The 27,525-nt window shown below is 42.5% G+C and overlaps 1 protein-coding gene across 2 annotated transcripts in view; it reads right to left on the bottom strand.

Annotated features, from left to right (window-relative positions):
* The window catches only part of dera (deoxyribose-phosphate aldolase (putative)), an 88,268-nt gene that overhangs the window by 31,520 nt on the left and 29,223 nt on the right, over window positions 1–27,525 (bottom strand). For both annotated transcript variants that reach the window (XM_030440483.1, XM_030440484.1), the window contains exons 4-5: window positions 15,070–15,165; window positions 11,090–11,224 (exon numbers count right to left, since the gene is read on the bottom strand). In XM_030440483.1, coding sequence (XP_030296343.1) covers window positions 11,090–11,224; window positions 15,070–15,165 — 231 coding nt within the window. The remainder of the gene's footprint in view (window positions 1–11,089; window positions 11,225–15,069; window positions 15,166–27,525) is intronic.

Genomic DNA, 27,525 nt, shown 5'->3' with positions numbered 1-27,525 from the left:
TGTTCAGATCACTAGAAGCACCACATGTGGTGACTTATCAAACCCACAAAAGAAAAGTACATTTGGCCATTTATCATTCTCTGTTAAAGCAATACATAATTGGAACTCACTTCCCACCCATATCAAAGATACACAAACATACTCCACTTTTACAGCCAAGTTAAAAACATGGCTTGTCGACAGTTACACCTGCACACACTAACATATGGCTGTGTGTTATCTGCGTCATGGATGCTGCCTGTCTACAGTGTGTGATGTCTGTCTGCACTCCTGAATGTGATTGTATGTGCTGATGTGTGCTTATATTTTGTGCCGTTTCTGTATGCTTTGATTATGTGTTGTCTTTGCATGATTGTACTGATGTTTCACTGTTTTCTCTTATCTTATCTTATCCTTTCTTATCTTATCTTATCATCATTGATTTATCTTGTATCCTAGCTGTCCTAATGCTCCCCTTTTAATCAGTGTGCTGTAATATATTGTTTTTGTTTTTTTGTTTTGTATTTTAGGGTGCCTATTGTCATCTGGCCAGGGACTACAGCAGGATATTAGCCATGTTGGCTAAAGCTGCCCCTTTTTACTGTTGTTGATGCAGTTGATTAATTAGGGCCCGAGCAGGTCATCGACCTGTGAGGTCCCTATTGTAATTGGAAGAATTATTAGGGCCCGAGCAGGTCATCGACCTGTGAGGTCCTTATTGTAATTGGAAGAATTATTCTTCGTTATTATTTTTCCTGAACCGCTTTAACGGCAATTTTGGAGGCCTGGACATACCCAAAAACTCACCAAATTTGGAATATATGTCACATCTAGTGAAAAATTTTATAATTTAATGCCGTTGGGCGAGGTCATGACCTGCGGGCTCTGTAGCGCCCCCTGATGTTCATCCCTTCGTCCTGCAAGTGCCTAGAAGAATGAAATGTGGTACGCATATTCCTCATGACCGGACGCACAAAAAAACCCATTTGGACCCCTAGTGTCAGTCCAACAGGAAGGCAGCCATTTAGATGTGTGGCGGCGTTTTTGTCCAGTTCATGCCTACTTTGAAAATTATCTTGTCCTAGAGCTTAAACGCCACAGTCTTCAAATTAACTCAGTAATTTTCTTCATGCCTCGAAGAACAAAAGTTATGGAAATCATTCAGCTGCACCAAGGTTTAGTTGGCGGTGCGGTGGAAACCATTTTGTCCTCACGCCGTCAAGCATCGAGGCTTTATAACTTCAACATACAATTTCCTATCCACACCAAACTGCTCTAACTGTAGAGGCTGTCTCCCCGAACAAATCTCAGCATCAATACTGAGTCTGCCATTTTGCTTTTGGCCGCCATTTTGAATTATGCCAATATTCGTACTTAAATTATCTCCTCCTACAGATGTAACACCACCGACTTCAAAGTCACTCAGTAGCATCCTATGACCTTGAAAATGAAAAGTTACGGAAATCTTTATCCTCAACATACCTGCTGGCAGTTGCAGAGCCCACCATAACAATCCTTCGTCATGAAGCATCAAGTCCTGATAACTCCTTCATACTATTTCCTAGCTCGGCCAAATCTAGAGGGAATCTAGAGGGAGTCGCCCTGAATAGATCTGTGCATCAATACTGTGTCATATCCATAGCGCCACCCACTGGAAACCCACTGGAAACATGAAGTAAGTTTTATCGCAGTCAATTTTGGCGCCCTACATGCATGTACATGAATGAAATTTGGCACGCATGTGTGTCATGACAAGATGCACAAATGACTCATTTACACCCACACCCTCAGTCCAACAGGAAGTGGTCTATTTTGCTTAGAAGCACATGAATTTATGGTGTACGTGATGCTATCGCCACTAGATGGCACTGTTGTCTTTCAAGGCACATGTATCCTATCTAGATAACCTCTGAATGATTCCATTCAATTCCAGTAAGGCAGCCTCATATTCATCAGATTTTATTGAAACTTCAAAAGGTGGCAGCATGCACTTCTTTGAATAAAAACTAGCAAACAAAGCAGAACTTAGATCAAAAGCTTGACACTGATAGACAGCCCTGAATACATTTTTGAAAGAAAGCAAGTGAAGCATTATTCTACACATATTTATGTGCAGTGATGACAAGCATAGTCAGATTTACATGGCATTTGCAGGTAGTTTTGTCTGAATTGCGGGTTACAACAGGGCATATTTGAAGGGTAATGGGTTGAGCCACATAATGGATAAGTCAGTGGTAGTAAACCACAGCACACAATTTTCAAATAAGCCAATTTGCTAAGAATGCCATTTGCGTGTTGTGTCTGCCCTGTCAGTGTGGCACACAACAAGATGTGTGTAGTTGTGATTCTGCCCAACTCTTCCGCGATGAACGAAGTGGATTCCACTGCGATATGAAACAACTGAGGGAGTTCTTTGGTTAAACACTGCTACTGCAGGACGCTCGTCAAACCTGGTCACTTGACCGCTGTCCCTTTTCAAAAGGAAGAATCACATCTGGCTGCACTCCACTACCTATCTAAATCTGTGGCATTCCACTTCCATCCTCCCCTATGATGCGCTGCCTTCCTGCCTTCACGGTGACAACAGAAGGCAGCGTCTTATCTGCGCCGGTAGTCGAGTGGTTGGAGTGCATGCCACATACGCAGTGGACCCAGGTTTGAATTTAGGGCGGAGGAAGTTTACTGCAAGCCACAACCCGGTTGTTTCGGTTGCTATGGCGCCATACTAGGTGGCAGCCTGTAACAGCAGCTCCCGTGGGTTTTTAAGTTTTTTCGTAGTTTTTGTTGTATTTCTGTGCTGATTTTCGCTCAACACCGTTCTTTTTTTCTTTTTTAAACTTTTACGGCACTTTTTTTGTGATGGTTTTGCTAGCCCTAGCAACGGAGGGTCAGGAGCGCATCACTGAGCGCATTGTTTACACACGCAACCAGCTGATTGCGCTGTGTGAACCTGCACTGCTGTCCGGAACCAGGCCTGAGGTCCGGAAGGAGCTGCAGAGGAGACGCCGTGGCTGCAGAGCTGGAGTCAAACGGAGGGTGAAGAGGAGGAGACACAGACCGGCTGTACCGGCGATCGTCATGGGAAACGTGAGGTCTCTGGGGAACAAGACGGACGAGCTCGCCGCGCTGATAAAGGCTCAGAGGGAATATCGTGAGTGCAGTGTGTTGTGTTTCACTGAGACATGGCTTCACTCAAACATCCCGGATCACAGCGTGGCGATTCCCGGCTTCAGCACTGTTCGGGCGGACAGGGACGTTACAAGCAGCGGAAAGAAGAAAGGAGGAGGGATTGCACTGTACGTGAGTGAGAGGTGGTGTAATCCCGGACATGTTCACGTGAAGAAACGTCTCTGTACCCCAGACGTTGAACTGTTGACTGTGGGGATGAGGCCCTATTATTTGCACCGGGAATTCACGTCCGCCGTCATTATCGGTGTGTACGTTCCTCCTTCAGCTGATGCAGCGCTGGCCTGTGACGTCATCCACTCCGCTGTTGCCCAGATACAGACGCAGCATCCTAATGCATTTATTGTCATCACTGGGGATTTTAATCACGTCTCACTGGACAAAACCCTTCCAACATTTCACCAGTATGTTGACTGCCCCACCAGAGACTGTAACACACTAGATCTGTTGTATGCAAATGCTAAGGATGCATACAGTCCCACAGCCCTCCCCTCTCTTGGAAGATCTGACCACAACCTGGTTCTGCTGACCCCTAAGTATATGCCTCTTGTTCAGCGGCAGCCTGTCCACACTTGGAGCGTGAGGAGGTGGACTCAGGAGGCTGCTGACGCACTACAGGACTGCTTTGAGTCGACAGACTGGGATGCACTTGTTGAGCCACATGGAGAGGATCTGGACAGCATGACCGACTGCATCACAGAATACATCAGGTTCTGTGAACACACCACCATGCCAACCCGGACTGTACGCTGCTTCCCTAATAATAAGCCGTGGATCACCAATGACCTGAAAGCCCTTCTTAACAAGAAGAAGAGGGCGTTCAGGTCTGGAGACAGGGAAGAACTGAGGAGAGTGCAGCATGAACTCAGGGATATGCTGAGGGCCTGTAAAGACGCCCACAGGAGGAAGCTGGAGGCCAAACTCCAGCAGAACAATGTGAGGGATGTGTGGACTGGTATGAAGCAGATCACTGGGTGTAAGGTGAGCGGCAGACAGTCATCGGGCAGCCTGGAGAGGACAAACGAGCTGAACAGATTCTTCAATAGGTTCAGCTCACAGCATTCTGTCGTCTCCCTGACACCTCCAGACCCCCACACACCCTCACTGCCCCAAATGCTTCCTCCCCTCCCCCCTCACTCCCCTGCTGTGAGCTCTCCTGTGCAGCACCTCTCCTCCTCCTCCTCCTCCACCTCCTCCTCCTCTACCCCCTCCTCCTCCACCTCATCCTCTACCTCCTCCTCCTCCTCCACCTTCACCTCCTCCTCCACCTCCACCTCCTCCTCCTCCACCAGCAGCCTCTCCCGCATGACTGTGACTGCAGGCCAGGTTAGGAGACAGCTGGAGAGACTCCACCAGCAGAAGGCTGCAGGCCCTGACGGTATCAGCCCCAGGATCCTGAAGACATGTGCCAGCCAGCTGTCTCCTATCCTACAACACCTCTACAACCTGAGCCTGGGTCAGGAGAGAATACCGGTGCTTTGGAAGACTTCCTGCCTGGTTCCTGTTCCAAAGAAGTCGACACCATCAGACCTCAATGACTATCGACCAGTGGCCCTCACATCTTACGTCATGAAGGTGCTGGAGAGACTGGTTTTGGCCAACCTGAGGCCGCAGGTGAGAGCCCTGCTAGACCCTCTGCAATTTGCTTACCAGCCCCACTTGGGAGTTGATGACGCTGTCATCTACCTGCTGCAACGAGCCCATTCGCACCTGGATGGTGGAGGAGGCACTGTGAGAATCACATTCTTTGATTACTCTAGTGCTTTTAACACCATTCAGCCACTGCTACTGGGGGAGAAGCTGCGGGTGATGGGTGTAGACGACACAATGATCTCCTGGATTACTGACTACCTGACAGGCAGGCCACAGTTTGTCCGTATGGGCAGTGTTCTGTCTGATGCGGTGGTTAGTGATACAGGAGCTCCACAGGGGACTGTACTGTCTCCTTTCCTGTTCACCTTATACACCACTGACTTTCAGTACAACACCGGGTCGTGTCACCTGCAAAAGTTTTCTGACGACTCGGCTGTTGTTGGGTGTATAAGTGAGGGACAGGAGGAGGAGTACAGGGCACTGGTAGACAACTTTGTGGAGTGGGCTGGACAGAATCACCTGCGGCTGAACATCAGCAAGACCAGAGAGATGGTGATAGATTTCAGGAAGAAGAGGAAGACGGCTTTCCAACCTCTGTGCATTCTGGGAAAGGATGTGGAGGTGGTCGAGGATTACAAGTACCTGGGTGTTACCATCAACCACAGACTGGACTGGAGATCTAACACTGAAGCTGTTTACAAGAAGGGGATGAGCAGACTTTACTTCCTGAGGAAGATGAGATCCTTCAACGTGTGCAGCAAGATGTTGGAGATCTTTTATCAGTCTGTGGTGGCCAGTGTACTTTTCTTTGCTGTGGTTTGTTGGGGAAGCAGCATCGGAGCCAGCGACACCAACAGACTCAACAAACTGATCAGGAAGGCTGACTCTGTGATTGGCTGCAAACAGGACACTCTGGAGGCTGTGGTGGAGAGGAGGACACTGAAATAACTGTTATCCATCATGGATAATCCTCTCCACCCTCTCCAACTCACACTGGTCAGACAGCGGAGCACCTTCTCCGGAAGACTGCTTCAGCTTCGCTGTCGTAGCAATAGATACAGGAAATCTTTCCTGCCACAATCCATCACTTTATACAACAACTCTCTCACCTCTGCCTGGCAGAGAACTCTGGTCTCTCTACTGTTTTGTTGTATATATTATTATTGTTATAGTATATTTTGCATATTTTGTTTTGTTGTATATATTATTATTGTTTACTGTTTATAGCACACTGTGCACTGTATATATACACTATGTATATATTGGATTCTATTTATGTTATGTATGAAATGTTTTATTTGCAGACCCACTACTGCTGTAACAAAATAATTTCCCACTCTGGGATCATTATCATTAAAGTAATTCTATCTATCTATCTATCTATCTATCTATCTATCTATCTATCTATCTATCTAACCCCCCCTTCTCTGTCCCACTTCCAATCTATTCCCTGCAAAAACACAGGTGTCCATGCCTGAATTCCAGACAAAGGCAAAGAGAAGGCCGTAACACTTCACACAACGTAACGGTGCAGAATCGATTGTCAATATGTACCTGATTACTAAATGTTTTAGAAATCATTCACCTGCAGTCCATTTGGATTTCTGTGGACTGCAGGAAGTTGTTCTGACTTCACCTGAAAGCGCTTGATACTGGCAGGGGCAACCCATCGCGTTACAAACACACGTTGGGAGAAGAGGCTGATATTCACCCCCGGCGTGCACCATCCCAAACGCAGGCAATTGCCGCCTCCGTGAACAACGATCGAGCAACGGGGCTTAAGCCGCGGCGCGTTTGGACGGCGGCACGCCCCGACGCGCGCGCAGACTGCGAGGACCCGTTCATCACTGCTTGCAGTTTTAATTAGGGCCCGAGCAGGTCATCGACCTGTGAGGTCCCTATTGTAATTGGAAGGACTAGTGTACCGCTTTAACTGCAATTTTGGAGGCCTGAACATACCCAAAAACTCACCAAATTTGGAATATACGTCACATCTAGTGAAAAATTTGATAATTTAATGCGGTTGGGCGAGATCGTGACCTGCGGGCTCTGTAGCGCCCCCTAATGTTCTTCCCTGCCTTCCACATGCGCGTAGATGAACGAAATTCGGTACGCAGATTCATCGTGAGCAGACCGGAAAAAAATCTGTGGGGACCATACTGTCACTCCAACAGGAAGTCAGTTATTTAGATGCGTGGCGGCGTTTTTGTCCAGTTCATGCCTACTTTGAAAATTATCTTGTCCTAGAGCTTAAACACCACAGTCTTCAAATTAACTCAGTAATTTTCTTCATGTCTTGAAGAACAAAGGTTATGGAAATCATTCAGCTGCGCCAAACTTTAGTGGGCGGTGCGGTGGAAACCATTTTTTCCTCACGCCGTCAAGCATCGAGGCTTCATAACTTTATCATACAATTTCCTATCCACACCAAACTGCTCGTAGCTGTAGAGGCTGTCTCCCCGAACAAATCTCAGCATCAATACTTAGTCTGCCATTTTGCTTTTCGCCGCCATTTTGAAATATTGCCAATCTTCATACTTAAATTATCTCCTCCTACAGATATAACACCACCGACTTCAAAGTCACTCAGTAGCATCCTGTGACCTTGAAGATGAAAGGTTATTAAAATCTTTATCCTACGTCATACCTGCTGGCCACAGTGGAGCGGTCAATTAAAATCCTTCGCCGTAAAGCATCGTGTCCTCATAACTTCTTCATACAATGTTCTATCTCGGCCAAATCTAGAGGGAATCTAGAGGGAGTCGCCCTGAATAGATCTGTGCATCAATACTGTGTCATATCAATAGCGCCACCCACTGGAAACATGAGGTAAGTATTATCTCAGTCAATGTTGGTGCCCTACATGCATATACATGAATGAAATTTGGCACGCATGTGTGTTATGACAAGACGCACAAATTACTCATTTACACCCACACTCTCAGTCCAACAGGAAGTGGTCAATTTTGCTTAGAAGCACATGAATTTATGGTGTACGTGATGCAAGTCACCACTAGATGGCATTGTTGTCTTTCAAGGCACATGTATCCTGTCTGAATAACCTCTGAGTAATTCCATTCAATTCAGAAGGCAAGTGAAGCATTATTCTACACTCATTTATGTGCAGTGATGACAATAGTAGTCAGATGTACATGGCATTTGCAGGAAGGTTTGTCTAAATTGCACATAACAATATGGCATGATAGAAGGATAATGTTTAGAGCCACATAATAGATAAGTCAGCGGTAGTAAGCCACAGCACACAATTTTTAAATAAGCCAGTTTGATAAGAATGCCATTTGTGTGTTGGGTCTGCCCTGTCAATGTGGCACACAACAAGATCTCTGTAGTTGTGATTCTGCCCAACTCTTCCGCGATGAACGCAGTGGCTTCCCCTGAGATTTGAAACGACTGAGTGATTTCTTTTGTTAAATAACACAGAACACATCTGTAGTTAACAGTCAGTATGTCAAGCCATCGTGCTGTTTCGCATACTTTGCCTCTGCTAATGTTATGTTGGACATTGTTCTGCTTATTCCAACGATAATAAAATACTGCATTCAGCTTTTTAGCCTTTTCAGACATTCTTTATTACCGACAGGAGGAACAGCCCACCAAATCGTAGGAAAAACTGAAATGGAAGGTGTTGTGGGGGTAGCCCCACGGAGGCGTGCGTCGACAGCAGCATGCCCCGACATGCGCGCAGACTGCGAGGGCCCGTTCATCACTGCTTGCAGTTTTAATTGGGATTGTCTTCGATATAATAAACTAATAAACTAAACTAAACATTAGTGCACTAAAGTACAACACACATGACCCAGACCTGGTGGAGGCCTGTGCTCTGATCAGACCGTTTTCTAATCATATATATCATAAATTACTGACAAAAAATGTACATGCTATGATTATATTACTAGTACTGATTGACTTAAAAAAGATCATTTATAAGTGGTGTTGTTGATCAGCATACTTGTGAACACCAGCGCATGTTCTGGTAAACTTCATGTTACCAGTGTGAACGCTGTGTTTGCATACAGAGATGTGTGGAACCACATCGGACTGTTAAACAGTTAGCTTTACCCCTGACTGCCAGAGTGCAACTCTGATGGTGAAAATAGTTTGCTTGTCATGTCACAACAAAAACCTCGCCTGACTTCCATCCGGGGGATGTTTATGTCATCTATCACTAACCTGCAGCTCTTTGAACTCTTTGAACAAGTCCACATGTCTGTCAGCTGAAAGTGGCATGAGTGCTCCTGCCAACTATCCTAGGCTCGTTGAAAAAGCAGACTCACGGAGCGAAATATGGGAATATCGCGCTCACGTTGTCGAGAGTAAGGGCAAGCCCACGGACACCACAAAGCCCGTCTGTGTAGATGCTGTGAATCCGTAATGACCAAGAAAAGCCAACACGTCTGTCTCGCTCTGCGCTGTGACTGTCCGTCACTGTGAAGCCACGCCCACTCTGTCTGCAGGCAGTGAGGAAGTAGAGAGAAGCTGCACACAGACGCGCTGCCCCGCTGTCGCACTAAGTTCATAAAATACCGATACTAATAAAACGTGAAAAAGAATTGTTCTTAACGGCTGGGTACTGCGGTACCTTTCTAGTATCGATTTACCGTGCAACACTACATAGAAATGTAGGAAATCCTGTTGGGTTTCAGGTGATGGTCTTATTTCAGATGTAAGACTTACAGTTTTGACTGTGGGAGCCATGGAGCGACAAGCACTCAAGCCACAATGTTCATTTTGAGCCTAAGTTTCATGAGGAGAGCAGACGGTACTTGCTTTGTCTCTCGCTCTGCCGTCCTCATTTTTTACTCTACAGAAATAAAAAAGACATCACAGAGTTCAGCAATAGCCCTATTCACACGGGACTAGTATTACCTGGGGACCTCATGTGATTTAGAAATTACCAAGCCATGTCTGTGTTTCGTGCGGCGCATTCACATGGGATAAGCGAAGTCTGTGTCTTAACTCGAATTTACTGACATTATCCCGCGGATCGATCTCACCGGAGCCCTCGTTGGAGCAGCACAACCATTAGATATGGATATTTTGAACATAATAATAACTGGTGAGCCTGTTGAAAGATAGAAAAATGTTCCTTACCGCATGCTGCACTGCATTTAATCCATCTAATTATCTTTTGAGATTTCGCTCTTCTAATGAGCCTCCTGAATTTGCACCCAAAATGCTGTCAAAACTTTCATTCATAATTCTCAACGCATCCATCCATCCATCCATTATCGTCCGCTTATCCGGGGCCGGGTCGCGGGGGCAGCTGCCTGAGCAGGGACACCCAGACTTCCCTCTCCCCGGACACTGCCTCCAGCTCTTCCGGGAGGATCCCAAGGCGTTCCCAGGCCAGCTGAGTGACATAGTCACACCAGCGTGTCCTGGGTCTTCCCCGGGGTCTCCTCCCGGCGGGACATGCCAGGAACACCTCCCGAGGGAGGCGTCCCGGGGGCATCCGAAACAGATGCCCGAGCCACCTCAGCTGGCTCCTCTCGATGTGGAGGAGCAGCGGCTCTACTCCGAGCTCCTCCCGGGTGACAGAGCTCTTCACCCTATCTCTAAGGGAGCGCCCTGCCACCCTGCGGAGGAAACTCATTTCGGCGCTTGTATCCGGGATCTTATTCTTTCGGTCATGACCCAAAGTTCATGGCCATGGCTCAACGCAGCCTCCATAATTCTCGACCGGGAAAAAGGTAGTATAAAAGGTGTGGAAAACACAAAAAACCTTAATAAAAAACAAAAAACAACCCCAAATCACAGAGATGCCAATTTGCCCGGGACTAATATCATCACATGACCTCTGTGTTTGGCGAAATATGGTAGGTAATTTGCGGTGGAACTTTTTACTTGACAAATTACGGACAAGGCAGATTCACACAGGATTAAGATCACAGACGACCTCCGCAATTATTACAAATTACTGGAGGTCTGCAGGTATTACTAGTCCCGTGCGAAAAAGGGCTAATGTCTCTTGTGACAAATCCTATATCCTATCCTATCCTATTATAAACAAGCCCCGATGTCAGCAAACGCTGAGAGGAGCACACCCCAGCGGCAGCATGCCCCGACGCACGTGGACTGCGAGGGCCTGTTCTTCGCTGCTTGCAGCTTTAATTCAATTAATATATTGTTATTTGGTCCTGCATCCAAAAAATAAAAAATAAAAAATCCCACAAATTAAGTCCCACAGTCCAATAAAGCTTCAGTGTGTGATACACACCAATTTTTAAATGGTGTGTTTTAATCCAAAGCAGATGGGTTCTTGTAAACAGGAAGGCATTCTGCCTTTTCTGGTCAAATGGTCACAGTGTACCTTCCCACTGTCCTGCGAGGGCAAGCTTTCGGTTAATGACGATGTCGATCTCAGAGGCACCATGAGCCACTGCCATGCGGACTTCCTGCAGACGGGTCTCCAGTGGTGTCTGACCTGCTGGAAACCCAGTGGCCACTGGAAGAGGAGAACACACTGTCAGTGAAACACGTCTTTTTCATTTTCTATAGGTACACTACACATACTGTTGATTTATCTGGACAGGAATTGAGTATCATGGGGCTTTCCCCCCGGGGATTAATAAAGTATCCGGAATCTGAATCTGGATCTTATCAATTTCACAGTGAGCACAAATGGTTGTAAATAAAATATTAACTAACCCCTCAGACCATTTTTTCAGCTATAAACAAATATAGGGATTTAGTAGTGTCGTTGACTGATTCAGGTCCAAATTTTTGACCTGATGAGTCCAAGTATTAATAGCACTATATGTAGAAATCAAAAAAGCATAGAAGCTGCCCTCTATTGGTTGAAACCTGGCTACTGCAACTGTATTGTGCCGTTAATTGATCTGGAGGCAGTTGACATGTACTGCATGCACAACTATTTGGCAAATTGTATTCGTCAGAATTAATCTTATTGTTGCACAAATAAGATGCTTTCAGTCAATCCAAAATGTAACTATACCTCAAACTTGAATGTTTAAGAAAGGAAATGTGAATTTTGTGTACACAGTTATTAGGCAACTAAAATACAGACAGATTGTGTCCTAACTCACTTGCTTATTCTCAATTTTTACAGTGACTGAAACATATAAGTAACTCAAAATGATGATTAAATAACATTTTTGACCTTCTGTGACCAACATTGCTTCCTTCTTTCCAATAAATGCCATGAGACATCCATCCATAGAGTCTGTCAGTTTCTTCATCTGCTCACAATCAATTTTAGTTGAGGCAGCAACATCAGTGTCCTAAATGCTATTCAAAAAGGTGTATTGTCTTCATTGACTTTAAATGTTACATTTGAGAAGGGCCCACAAGTTCTCAATAGGATTTAGGTCTTGAGGAAGGGGGCCAGAGGAAGAGAGAGAGAGAGAGAGAGAGAGCTGCCTCATCGTGAACTCCACCATGCACGTAGATGAGACGTGACAGTGGAGAGACTTGAACCTTTGTGAGTTATAAAACCATTAACATAACTTCCTTGTGGGGGCTAACAAGTCGCCTTTCACTTATTCAACTTGCTTAAATATGAGTCATATTTCAGAATAGCGCCGGTTTGTGCTTGTTAAGCTAACTACTTGTTAATGAGAGTAAAGAATAATCTGACAGCTGTCTGTATTGGCTGTTTATCTTGCCACAAAGCTTAAAGGGATAGTTCGGTTTTTTTGAAGTGGGGTCATATAAAGTACATATCTATAGTCGATCTGTTTCCTACCGTAATCACCGATCAGCGCAGCCTCAGTTTGGAGAAGTAGAGAGCCGCTCCAGCCCAGACGCTCAGCTTTGTACTGCAGTGAACGGGGTTCAGCAAAAAAGCAAAATTAACCACCTAAAACAAGACTCACCTAAAAAAATTTACATCAGTTCAAGTGTACGTTGTATAGGTAAAATTCACACCGCTTTACATCACGGTCAGACCGTGCTTTCTTTTGGCACTACATTTTCTCAACCACAGAACCTCCGTATCCCTACGCATTAGCGTAACTGGGCAACAGCTGATCTGTGAGCGGCGGCTGGACGAGAGGTTTACTTTCGATAAAAACGAAACTTAACTCTCCGTATCCTTCCACATTAGCGCTCATGCGTAGGGATATGGGGGTTCTGCAGTTGAGAAAATGTAGTGCCAAAAGAAAGCGCAGTCTGACGGCGATGTAAAGCGGTGTGAATTTTACCTATACAACGTACACTTGACCTGATATAGATTTTTTTAGGTGAGTCTTGTTTTAGGTGGTTAATTTCGCTTTTTTGCTGAACCCCGTTCACTGCAGTACAAAGCTGAGCCTCTGGGCTGGAGCGGCTCTCTACTTCTCCAAACTGAGGCTACGCTGAGCGGTGATTATGGTAGGAAACAGATCGACTATAGATATATACTTTAAATGACCCCACTTCAAAAAACCCGAACTATCCCTTTAAGCTTTGTGGCAAGATAAACAGCCAATACAGACAGCTGTCAGATTATTCTTTACTCTCATTAACAAGTAGTTAGCTTAACAAGCACAAACCGGCGCTATTCTGAAATATGACTCATATTTAAGCACGTTGAATAAGTGAAAGGCGACTTGTTAGCCCCCACAAGGAAGTTATGTTAATGGATTTATAACTCACAAAGGTTCAAGTCTCTCCACTGTCACGTCACTGCTGTGCCTACTAACATTCACATACTAACACTAACATTATGAGCAACTTGTTGGAGACTTATAGTTGATAACCTAGCTATAACATCTAATATGTATTACTAACGTGTGTGGGAACCCCCTCTCATATTTTACATTTGCCTTGTGGTAGCACCGCTATATTTTGTGGAACAATATCTTTTGCATGTATCCAAAAATGCACAGGAAGCCAATAGTGTTGTAGCCATCGCCGTTGTTCATATCCTGCACGTTCGTTACATTGACTGCCTTTGGGTGGCGTATTCACGTCTACCATTTTTGAGTTTCAGATACATGATTCAGCAAAACCAGAATCATAATTTCTGAATTCGTGTTCACACTTGACTTCTCCAAGTCACATCCAGCCATTGTTATAGTCTTTAGAATGTGATTTCCCCAAGTCATATTCGGCCAGTTTATCCTCCTTTCACGGAGCACTCAATGACATTACCTTCTAAAAGATCGTGACTGCCATCTTGGCTCTCTGCCATCTTGTGTCTTTGACTATACCTGCCATTTTATCTCTTTCTTTGTCCCCCCGACACAGACAAACACACACACACACACACACACAGTTCTTATATTAATAAATTCTATTATATTGTGCATAGCAGTTTTCTGTTATTATTTTATGCATATGTTTTTGATAATTCCTGATTGTGATCGTCAGTGCTTGGACTCATTTCCTTCACTGTTCCTTTAAGTGACATTTTACAAATATCTACATTTAAAGTGAACCCTTCTTTTGAGACTATTTTGGTCTGGTTATTGGTCCCTGATTCCAGGGTGGTGCCTCGTTTTAATGATTTAATCATAATTTGTATACACCTTTATTGATTTAATTTTAATAATTATTATCAACAGTTATTAATTTCTAATAACCACACCTGCCCTAACATCAATTCCCAACAGATGTATGTGATTGCGCATCATTCTGTCTGAAGATCATGGACCTCTTAAAGGCTGGGGACTTCTTCCTGTATTACTGCTTGAAAAAAGTATTTTCCAGAAACTAGCAGTAGATTTGTGAGTTGATTTTTAGCCCATCTTCAGCCAGCCAGCTCATCTTTAATAGCAGCCCATCCCAGTATGCCCACCTCCACCTTGCTGCCGCCTGTCATTCGAAGTGGTGCCCTATGTCCATTAGTGATCCAGCCAAAGGACCATCCATCTGGTCCATCAAGAGTCACTCTAATTTCATATCTCCATAAAACCTTTGAAAAATCTGTCTTCAAGTATCTCTTGGCCCAATCGTGACACTTCAACTTATGACTCTTACTCAGTGGTGGCCATGTTCCAGCCTTCTTTACCTTAGCCATGTTTCAGAGCACTTGACACCTTTTCCTTCTGGACACTCCAGGTATGTTGCAGTTCAGAAATATGTTGGCACTGGAGGATAATAGGTTCCTGGTAGCTTCACATTTAATTTTCCTCAAGTCTTTTGCAATTAATTTGCGCCTTTCCTTCTCCACATGATTTTAGCTACCCCGTTGACTATTCACAGAAAAAACTTGATTGTCCAGTGGTCTATACAGAAGGCTTTAGAATTGTAAATGGATTTGGTAAATGAACTTGGATTTCTATAGCATCCCATACAAAGCACTTTACAAGACTTGTCTCATTCAACCGGTTATGCACTCATTCTTACCTGAGGCAACAGGCAGGCTGGAGTTGGCTGCTTTCAGTGTAATGACAGCCTCCCCCACGCGAGATGGATACACACACACCGCTGCTGTAGTCACTCCTGGCAAAAAAAAAACACATCACAAGCATAAGACTAGAGAACAGAAAATATAGTGATTAACTGGTCTGTGTCGCCCTCTGCAGGTTGATTTCAAGCCTGTACAGACAGTCACTGACACCTTGAACAGCCTCCAGGGCCATCTTATTGTGTTGTTCAACTGACTAATCACTATCACAACCTGTCCAATCATCTGACTGTAAATTCATTGTCTGACTTTCTGTTTCTTTACCTGCCTTACTTCTTCTTAACTTGATGTTTACAATGATTCTGATGGAAAACTATGAAAATAGGATTCAAATCTGTATTGTGCCTTTTGCTGAAACATTTTCTGTCAGTCAGTCAGTCAGTCAGTCAATCAAAGGATAACAGGGCAATACTGTTGATAGTACAAAGTAACAAGGTCATCCATTTGTCAATCATACAACACAGGGTTGCACAACAAAATGAAAGTTCGTATTTCCTTCAGGCTACACAAACAGGACATGTTCAGAGACATACATATACATCAACAAGCATATGCCCCAAGAATAAGTAGACCACCCCAGATCTCTCCCCTCTCCCTCACAGGTTAACAATCTGGATAATGGATACACCAGTATATTTTGGTGTGTTGTTATTTAGCAAAAGTTTTCAGTGTTTTCCAGATATGTTAATTCAGTGATTTATTTGTATTCAATTTACGTTAATACTGTGCTTATGCCATATTAATTATGTTATTGGAAAATTAATCTAAATTCAGTTCCTTTTTCAATTCAAGTTTTGAATCTTCAGAGGTACAGGAAATGTCCAGTCAATCTAGAAAACTGAATTTTACTGTATTTCACTTGGTCATAAAAAGTTTGCTTTAACATAATAAGAGTTTTCAATTCTTAGCTTGGAAAGCTCCTCATATTTAGCTTTAAGGGCAAGTAGTTCTTCTGTTTATACCACATTATGTAGGCTAGCCACTCCCTCTAACTCTCCGATTTTGGAATGTAATTCATTAATTCTCTGTTTACATATATTGAATTTGGAACTAATTGAACTAATCACTTAATTTGCCCTCTAATATATTCTTTAAAGCATCTCACCTTGTGTCTTCAGTTGTCTGGCATTTTATGTGATTTATACTTTGTCCTCCACGAATTGTATTAAATCAGAGTCCTGACAAAACAATGCCATCATATATACAGCTAGTTATATTTGGTAACAGAGAAATTGCGACTCAAACAGGTGCTCTCCTAGTGCTTTTAACATTTGGATTTATTTTAAACTTTTTAGACACAGGTCCTCTTTTAAATGCAAAGGAAGCTGCTACCAACCTTACTGCTCATGGAGGCACTAGCACTTTGGCTACGGCAAATGTACTCTGATGCAAACGTTTGTTTTCACTGCCGGCCAACACCAACACAAGCGCAACAGTGTAATCCGAAGTAAACAGCAAAATAACAATCTTACCATCATCACACTTTATCTGCTGCTATATGGAGATATACACCAGTGCCCAGGACCGACCGGAACCCTCAACAAAGACGAGAAATGCAATATCCCTGTCTCTCAGGTACGTGGTTATCACAGTGAAAGCACGGTAATTGAATTCACACACCAACCTAATCTGCTGCCCCATGTCTGTTGTCCGGGGACCGAGGACGGGCTTGTGGAGGTGCGCCGGCTGGGAGGCGGATCTGTCGGAGCGGGGGAGCGGAGGCCTGGGTCGCTCGGGGCTATTGGCGTGGGCGACGGAGGTATCGGAGCCAGGGATTGACTATCTGTGGGCGCGCAAGGGGAAGCCGAGGTAGCCATGGGAAAAGTGTTTGCATTTCCGCAACACGGAAACCTGAGTGACTCCCTCTGCCCAGCAGACCCGGAGGTCAGGCGTTGCGTTCAAAGTCACCGCGTCAGTAGGAAAAAACACGCGCACAAAAACAGTAGGATTAACCCCATTTTAAAAAAACACCGCAAACTAAACTTCTTCAAAACTGTTAATCAGTCTTTGGTGATCTGGGATCAGCAAAATAAACCCAAAGGTGTTTTTGGAGGACATATTAACATTCGTAGCCTCACCCCTAAAGCTCATCAAGTCCATCATCTTCTTGAAAACTCTAATTTAGATTTCTTATGCCCGTCAAAGACATGGTTATACAGCAATTCTCCATCAGCTACACTGTATGTGCCAGGCTATAAAATCTTTAGACAAGATCGATCTAATGGCAGAGGGGGTGGAGTTATGATTTATATCAGAGATCATTTTAAATGTCAACAAATATGCTGGCCTTTTAATCATGACTTAGAATGTCTAGGACTGAATGTAATGCTCTCTCCTGAAATGTCTTTCATGCTTATTGTCATATATCGTCCACCTTCTTCTAATAATGATTTTTACACCACATTTAAAAAACTGCTTCAAGCATGTGATTTTAAAAAAGAAGTAATACTACTTGGGGATCTTAATTGTAACTGGCTTGACAAGATAAATAGAAAAGCTCTTAAACAGATAATGGATGGTTTAGATTTTATACAAATCATAGAAGGACCAACCAGAATAACTACCTCTTCCCAGACACAGATAGACTTAATATTCAGCAACAAGCCCGGGAAAGTTGTTAAAACACTTAATTTTATCACTGGTCTATCTGATCATAATTTAATATTAATATCCAGAAAACTTACAAAGAAGTGTTTCCATCATTCTCACAAACCTATGGAACAACTTAGAATCCCAAAGAGAGAATTTGTAAATTTTGAAAGAGCAGTGCAGCAGACCAATTGGGTAGACATACTAAACAGGAACGATGTGGAAGCAGACTGTAGATTGTTTGCAACCAAGTTAGACAATTTAGTCAAGGAGTTCACTCGAAAAGTCACAAATAGGGACAAAAATAAGAACAATACACTTCCTTGGCTCAATAATGATATATTTAATTTGATGAAAGAAAGAGACCTGTCACTGAAAAGAGCTCTGAAAACCAAATCAATCATTGATAGGCACAGGTTCACTTCATTATGCAACAAAGTTACGAAAGCCATTAGAAATGCCAAAGCCAACTTTTTTATAACAATTATTAATGAGGCAAAAGGTAACACTAAACTGATCTGGGAACAAATTAAGAATTTAATGGGAATTAATCACAGGCCTAAGAAGCAGTTAGAGCTGAAAATAAATGACAAGCTAATACAAGATCCAGCAAAAATTGCCTCAGCTTTTAATAAATAATTTATCGACTCTGTGACTGAGATTGCACAAACATTTCCTTTAGTAACAGAAACCATCATTAAAACTAATAATAGTAAGACTTCTTTTTGTATTCAACTTATTTCTGAACTAAAAACTAAGGCAATAATTAATTCTCTTAAAACTTCAGTGGCCAAGGATATATACAGGATGGATTCAGCAATGCTCAAATCTCTAAAAGACCATCTAGCCTGTCCTATTTCACAAATCATAAATCTATCAATATTGCAGGGAGCATTTCCAAGTGCCTGGAAGACTGCAATTGTATCTCCTATTTTTAAATCAGATGAACCCCAGAATATCAGTAACTATCGCCCAATTAGCATTCTACCTGTAGTATCCAAGGTTGCTAAAAAGTGGGTATCAGAGCAGCTTGTCTCCTTGAACACCAGTGAATTTAATCTCCATCCCATGCAGTTTGGCTTTAGGGCCACCTACTCCACTGAAACAGCCAACTGCCTTTTCTTAGAAAAGGTCCGAGCTATGGTCGACAAAGGAGGTGTTGTTGGTGCAGTGTTCCTAGACCTGTGCAAAGCCTTCGACACAGTCAACCATAAGGTCCTCCTGGCCAAACTATCCTCTTTCAACTTTTCTCCATTAGCACTTAGCTAGTTTGAATCTTACCTGACTGGTAGATGTCAACAACCAACTTTCTCCAGCTCTTGAGTTGTACACTGGAGTACCACAAGGGTCAATCCTTGGTCCACTACTGTTTTCTTTATATATTAATGACCTGCCATCCGTCTGTCCCGATGTGGAAACCCAGTTATATGCAGATGACACTGTTATGTATGTGCATGCCAGGACAAAGCAGTTGGCAGCTGCTAAACTCACTTCAGCGTTAGAGCAGAACTCTAAATGGCTAAACTGCTCCTGCCTCCAACTTAATCTAAAAAAAAACTGTAGGAATGTTCTTCACTAAAAGGCAATGTAACATTCTGCCAACTATAACAATCTCAGGTCATAATATTGATATTGTGTCAGAGGTCAAATATCTGGGAATTGTTATTGACTCCAATCTAACGTTCAAAAAGCACATAAAAAAAGTAAGTCAAAGAGTTAGGTTCAGTTTAGCAAACTTTAAATATATAAGAAACACAATGACTTTTAATGCCGCCAAATTATATGTGAATGCCATGGTCATGACCCATCTAACATACTGCCTCACAAGCTGGGGACAAACCAATGCCTCTACACTGAAGCCATTGGAAACCCTGTACAAACAAACCCTTAAAGTCTTGGATCAGAAACCGAACAGCTCACATTATTGTACCATCCTACACAAACACAAGCTTCTGAGTTGTGAAGATGTCATAAAATATAGGAACATCTGTCTGGTCTTTAAAATCCTGCATGGTTTAGCTCCCCCTCCACTGAACTCACTCATAAACCAACGCAGCAGTGTTCAGATCACTAGAAGCAAAAACACGTGGTGACTTATCAATCCCACACAAGAAAAGTACATTTGGCCAGTTATCATTCTCTGTTAAAGCAATACATAATTGGAACTCACTTCCCATCCATATCAAAGATACACATACATACTCCACTTTTACAGCCAAGTTAAAAACATGGCTTGTCGACAATTACACCTGCACACACTAACATACGGCTGTGTGTTATCTGCGTCATGGATGCCTCCTAACCATTCCAAAGTCAAGATTAAAAACTAAGGGGGACCGTGCCTTCGCCATAAGGGCCCCTCGACTTTGGAATGCCCTGCCTGAGGAGATAAGGCTTGCAGGATCGGTAAATTCTTTTAAATCACTTCTTAAAACTCACTTTTATAGACTTGCCTTTATGTGATGTGGTCCTTTCTCTGTCTACTTTTTACTCTAACTGTCTTTGAGTCTTGGTTCTGTGTTATTTTATTTATTTTATTATATTTATTTATGTATTTTGAATCATTACCTCTGTTATCTCAACCACTTCATGCAAACGATTTATCATCCTTGCAATTGTAAATTGTTCTATTGCTTTGCCTGTCAAAGCACTTTGTAAACCTTGTTTTTAAAAAGTGCTATAGAAATAAAGTTTATTATTATTTTTTTTTTTTTTTTTGATGTTTCTGTTTCATATTTTTATTGATGTGTATACAAAGAGTAACAAAGGCACTTATATCGGGACACATTAGTGTCGGCTTTAAACATGTTTGCATACACCCTTTGGTTTTAGATTGACATATTTTTAAGAACAAACAACAATTACAGAAAAATACAACCGAATAGACAGCAGACCTACAGTGAAAAAGTGTTTAGACCTAGTCTGTATAGTGATTCAACGAAGCACATAAACATAAAAATGAGATGAGTAAATAATAAAAAAGAAGGAAAGAAAAGAGGAGGAAAGAGAAAAGAGAGGGAAAAAAAAAAAAAGGGGGAGTGTGTATGGGGGGAATTACATTGTCGCAAAAAAATTCATGAACGATTGCCATTTATTGTAGAATTTTTTCAAGTTTCCCCTTCTTGAATATCTAATTTTCTCAACTTTTAAAAAGGACATAGCCTCTTTAATCCATTGTGTACTGGAAGGAGCTGTTGTGGATTTCCAGTTAAGAAGGAGGTGGCGCTTAGCAATCAAAGAGGTAAAAGCTATTACTTCCAATTCTTTAGTAGAGTATTGAGTATACTCTTCCGGAAGACCAAAAATACCAATGTGCGGTGAGGTGTGAAAAGTCTTTGAGAATACCTTAGACATGGTGTTAAAATAGATTTGCCAAAAGTTCGACAGAGCTGGACAGGAGAAAAACACATGCGTAAGATTGCAGGGTGAGCCTCCACATCTGTCACAGACATCTGCCGTATTTGGAAAAATCTGTGCCAACCTTGTCTTCGAATAATGACACCTAAATACAACTTTAAACTGTATCAAGGTCAAACGGGCACAAATAGAGGTTTTATGAATGACCTGCAGTGCAGATTCCCACCAATGTTCATCAAAAATCAATCCTAATTCACGTTCCCAAGTCTCTTTTGTGTTAGTGATCAAACGATCATCATATAACTGAATAGAACTGTATATTCTTGAGATTAAAGACCCCTGTGAAATGTTAAATTGTAAAAGATCAGCCCATGGCTGCTTAGGTGGAAGGTTGGGGAAGTTGGAGAATAAGGATTTTGCACAGTTCCTCACCTGGAAATATCTAAAAAGATGAGAGGGTGGAAGACTGAATTTAGTAACCAGTTCTGCGAAAGAGCAAAAGACCCCTTCCTTATAGAAATCCTTAAAACATTTCAAACCCTTATCTTGCCATAAGGAAAAAGTGGTATCGGTAAAGGTGGGCTTAAACACAAGATTTTTTAACAGTGGGGCTAAAACCGTGGGAGCAGTAAATTTAAACTGTTTCCTGAATTGAAACCATATCCTAAGCGTAGCGTTAACCACAGGGTTGCAGGTAAGGCCAGAGGGGTTCGCGGCGACCGGGCCAGTTAATAAAGCAGAAAGAGAAGCTGGGGGGCATGACTGTGCTTCCAGGTGATACCAAAGTATATCAGTTGATTTGAACCAGAATATAATTTTAGTTATGTTTGCGGCCCAGTAATAGAATTGAAAATTTGGCAGAGAGAGGCCGCCATAGAACTTACAATTCTGAAGTACTTTTTGTCTAACTCTAGGTGTTTTGCCATTCCACAAAAAATTACAAATAATCAAGTCTACCGTTTTAAAAAAACTTTTGGGTAAAAATATAGGCAGGCATTGAAACAGAAAAAGAAATTTTGGCAAAACATTCATCTTAACAGAATTTATTCTTCCAATCAAAGAGAGGGGGAGGGAACTCCACCTTTGAAAGTCTGCCTTAATCTCAGCTAAAAGGGGAGAGAAATTTTCAGAGTAAAGAGACTTGAAAGATCTGGCTATGTTAACCCCAAGATACCTAAATCCCGAAGGACTCAATTTGAAAGGGATGTCCGACTGGGAGATCTGCATTGCTAGTTTATTAACAGGATAACATTCACTCTTGGCGACGTTAACTTTATACCCTGAGAAGCGGCCGAATCTACGAAAGAATGAAACAATGGCGGGGCAGGCTCTTACTGGATTTACAACATATAGCAACAAATCATCGGCATATAACGACAGTTTCAACTCTGTATGAGTCCTGGTGATGCCATTAAAAGTGGGAGAGGTCCTCAAGTATATAGACAAAGGCTCTATTGCGAGTGCAAACAAGAGGGGAGACAGGGGACAGCCCTGTCTACAACCTCTGTTTAGAGAAAAAAAGCCGGACTGAATGTTATTGGTAATGATACTGGCACAAGGGAGTGTGTAAAGAAGGCGTAACCATGATATAAAACTTTCACCAAATCCGAATTTAGCTAAGACTGCAAACAAATAATTCCATTCAACTCGATCGAACGCTTTTTCAGCATCGATCGATATCACTACTTCAGGTATAGATGTTGTTTCTTTTGAATAAATTACATTTAACAAAGTACGAACATTATAATAGAGCTGACGCCCCTTTATAAAGCCAGTCTGTTCCCTAGAAATGATTATTGGAAGAACCTTTTCAAGTCGGCGAGCCAAGGCCTTTGCAAGAATCTTTGTATCAACATTCATTAAAGATATTGGTCTATAGGAGGTACAAAGATCAGCATCTTTGTCCTTTTTTAAAAGAACACTAATAGAGGCCTGTCTCAATGTGGGAGGGAGAGAACCAAGAGACAAAGATTCAGCATAAACAGAATAAAGTAATGGGATAAGTTTAGCCTGAAAAGCTTTAAAAAATTCGACCGGAAACCCGTCAGGCCCCAGGGCTTTATTATTTTGCATATTTTGTAAAGCTGAGTTTAATTCTTGAGTAGTCAGATCAGAGTCTAATTGATTAACCAATTCTGGATTTATGGAAGGAAATTGAAGTTCATCCAAGAACGTGTGCATATCCGCCGGATCTGACAAAAATTCAGACTTGTACAGGGACTCATAAAAAGATGAAAAGACAGAGTTAATAACAACCGGGTCCTCCTGCAATACTCCTGAACCATCCTTAATGCGGGTTATTAGACGTGAGGCTGTTTGACGACGCAACTGGTGAGCTATCAACCTACCGGACTTGTCACCATGTTCGTAGTATTTGGAACGGGAGTGAAGTAACAGGCGCTCTGCCTCATTAGTTGTGATAAGATCCAGCTCAGTTTGCAGGGCTACACGACGCTTTGAAAGATCGTCAGATGGGGCAGCCGCAAGCTGTTGGTCTACTGATTCCAAATCAGATGAAAGCTTCTGAATAGTTGACATCCTCAGTTTTCTTATGTGTGCAGAGTATGAAATGATCTGACCTCGCAAATATGCTTTTAAGGACTCCCACAGTAGCGCCTTAGAGATAGGTTCCGTATCAGATTGATTAAGAGCAATAAAATCGTCTATTGCACTTGAAATAAATTTATGAAATTTGTCATCTGATAAAAGTGAGGTGTTAAGTCGCCAATGGGTGGGATAGCGAGGTCCGGGGGAGATCTGAACATCTATGGACACTGGTGAGTGATCTGAAACAATAATTGGGTGATACGAAACATTTGTCACTTTTGGCATAAGTTTAGCGTCTACAAAAAAATAATCTATACGAGAAAAAGTCTGGTGTACATGCGAATAAAAAGAGTATTGTCTACTGTTTGGGTTACGGAATCTCCAGGGGTCAACACAACCATTACTGGACATAAAATTGCAAAGGGCTTTAGCCATTAGTGAATGGGTTGAGCCAGGTTTAGAACGGTCTAATTTAGGATCAATAGCACAGTTCATGTCCCCTCCAAAAATCAAAAAACAGTCATTCAGAGAAGGTAAGTTTTCAAACAACTTGTTCATAAAACCAGGATTATCAAAATTTGGTGCATATACATTAACTAATAGGATAGGCACCCTAAATAGAGTACCGAAAACTATCAGGTATCTGCCGTCTTTGTCAGAAATAATATTAGTCAGGGTGAATGGGACAGATTTACCTATCAAGATGGCAACCCCCCTGGCCTTTGAGTTAAAACTAGAATGGAATGACTCAGCAACCCAGGGAAGCTTCAGTCTAACTTGATCTTTGTTCCTCATGTGGGTCTCCTGCAAAAACACAATGTCAGGTTTCAAACGCTTTAAATGGGAGAACACCCTACACCGCTTAATAGCACCCCCTAAACCTTTAATATTCCAACTGATAAATCTTACATTCGAGCTTGAGACATTAGCCATGTCAAGTGCGAATTAAAATAGGAAGCGACCAGGATCCCAGCCCCATACCACAGAAACAAGGGGAAAAAAAGGAAGAGAGAAAGAGAGAGAAACAAAAAACAAACAAACAAACAAAAAACAAACAAAAGAGGGCCTGCAGTCCTATTATCCTGATGTTATTACGGCGAGACCTCGCCTCCAGGTCTTCACATCTACTGTCAAGAGTAACAAGTTGTGCCGAAAGTTTGTCCACTTTACTTTTGAGTGAAATCACATCATCAGTGCATGTCGACAGGGGGCCCTCCATGTCATTCACAGTAACCTATAGCACCTCCACTTCCGACCAGATAGCCGCCATGTCAGCTTTTAGCTCAGTCTTCACACTCTGCAGCTCGGACTGTATCTGAGTAAAGTTGTTTGTCAATGCCGTCTCTAATTCCGTCTTAAAAATGCCTACCATCTCTTCTCGAAGAGCAGCGAGCAGTTCAGCCTTTAAGTCCGCAGAAGCGATGCTCGGGACGGCAACAGTTTTCTCTGAAGTGGACGCCTTAGCAACTGCACACCGCAGAGGGGTGGACGGATCACTCCCCGACGGGGATGCAGCTGGGGGGACAGGCCTCGTTTGTGTTGCCGCTGGGTTGCTTGTATTTTTTGGTTTTGAAGGCATACCGGCATACAATGTAGATACAACGAGCCTGTGGAGTTGAAATGTACTAATAGAAAGTTCACAAAAAAGCCCTGGCGTTCAATTGAGAAAGTTTCGCGGGAGCTCCCGCAAGCACGTCTTACTCCATTAGTCGCTAAGCCGGAACCCATTATTATTATTATTATTATTATTATTATTATTATTATTATTATTATTATTATTGTTATTATTGTTATTATTATTACAGTGTGTGATGTCTGTCTGCACTCCTGAATGTGATTGTATGTGTTGATGTGTGATTATATTTTGCGCCGTTTCTGTATGCTTTGATTATGTGTTGTCTTTGCATGATTGTACTGATGTTTCACTGTTTTCTCTTATCTTATCTTCATTGATTTAACTTGTCTCCTTGCTGTCCTAATGCTCTCTTTTTAATCAGTGTGCTGTAATATATTTTTTTTGTTTTTTTGTTTTGCTTTTTAGGGTGCCTCTTGTCATCTGGCCGGGGACTACAGCAGGATATTAGCCATGTTGGCTAAAGCTGCCCCTTTTTACTGTTGTTGATGCAGTTAATTAATTGGGATTATCTTCGATATAATAAACTAAAAAAAACTAAACTAAACTAAAAATAACCCAGATGAGAATAAAGGTGATGAGTGACATGATCATTCTTTTTTACATGGGATTTGAATCCTCCATGGGTCACAAAAAAATTAAGGTCCCTCATAAACTGTAGTATTGCTTTTTAAGTTTGTGAGTGAGGTGTTAGCATAATTACGACTTAGAGGCACTTTTAAGATTTAGGTGTGGCAGGTGTGAAAAAATGCTGTAAACTAAGAATGCTTTCAAAAATATAAATAATGATTGTTTATTTTTATCAATTTACAAAATGAAAAAAAACAAAAGAAAAATCTAAATCAAATCAATATTTGGTGTTACTACCCTTTGCCTTCAAACCAGCATCAGTTCTTATAGGTACACTTGCACAAAGTCAGGGATTTTGTAGGATTATAGTCAGGTGTATGATCAACCAATCATACCAAACAGGTGCGAAAGATCATCAATGTCACATGTAGGTTGAAACACAGTCATTAACTGAAACAGAAACAGCTGTGTATGAAGCTTAAAACTGGGTGAGGAACAGCCAAACTCTGCTACCAAGGTGAGGTTGTGGAAGTCAGTTTCATATCACAGGTCATACACCATGGTAAGACTGAGCACAGCAACAAGACACAAGGTAGTTATACTGCATCAGCAAGGTCTCTCCCAGACAAAGATTTCAAAGCAGACTGGGGTTTCAAGATGTGCTGTTCAAGCTCTTTTGAAGAAGCACAAAGAAATGGGCAACGTTGAGGATCGTAGACGCAGTGGTCGGCCAAGGAAACTTAGTGCAGCAGATGAAAAACACATCAAGCTTATTTCCCTTCGAAATCGGAATATGTCCAGCAGTGCCATCAGCTCAGAACTGGCAGAAACCAGTGGGACCCATGAACACCGATCTACTGTCTGGAGAAGTCTGGTCAGAAGTGGTCTTCATGGAAGAGTTGCAGCCAAAAAGCCATACCTCCGACATGGAAACAAGGCCAAGCGACTCAAGTATGCACAAAAACATAGGAACTGGAGTGCAGAAAAATGGCAACAGGTGCTCTGGACTGATGAGTCAAAATGTGAAATATTTGGCTGTAGCAGAAGGCAGTTTGTTCGCCGAAGGGCTGGAGAGCGGTACAATAATGAGTGTCTGCAGGCAACAGTGAAGCATGGTGGAGGTTCCTTGCAAGTTTGGGGCTGCATTTCTGCAAATGGAGTTGGTGATTTGGTCAGGATTAATGGTGTCCTCAATGCTGAGAAATACAGGCAGATACTTATCCATCATGCAATACCATCAGGGAGGCGCATGATTGGCCCCAAATTTATTCTGCAGCAGGACAGCGACCCAAAACATACAGTCCACTGTGTCCACAGTGTGTCCACTGTGTCCACATGTCCTGGAAGTGATGGTATGGCCCCACAGAGCCCTGATCTCAACATCATCGAGTGTGTCTTGGATTACATGAAGAGACAGAAGGATTTGAGGAAGCCTACATCCACAGAAGATCTGTGGTTAGTTCTCCAAGATGTTTGGAACAACCTACCAGCCGAGTTCCTTCAAAGACTGTGTGCAAGTGTACCTAGAAGAATTGATGCTGTTTTGAAGGCAAAGGGTGGTCACACCCTTAATGTGTATATATATATACACACATACACATATATATATACACATACACAGATATACATACACAGATATACATACACAGTATATATACACATATATATACATACACACATATACATACACACATATACA

Source organism: Sparus aurata, chromosome 14 (genome assembly GCF_900880675.1).
Source record: "Sparus aurata chromosome 14, fSpaAur1.1, whole genome shotgun sequence".
Lineage (NCBI taxonomy): Eukaryota > Metazoa > Chordata > Actinopteri > Spariformes > Sparidae > Sparus > Sparus aurata.
This window is presented reverse-complemented; position numbering and strand designations above follow the sequence as displayed.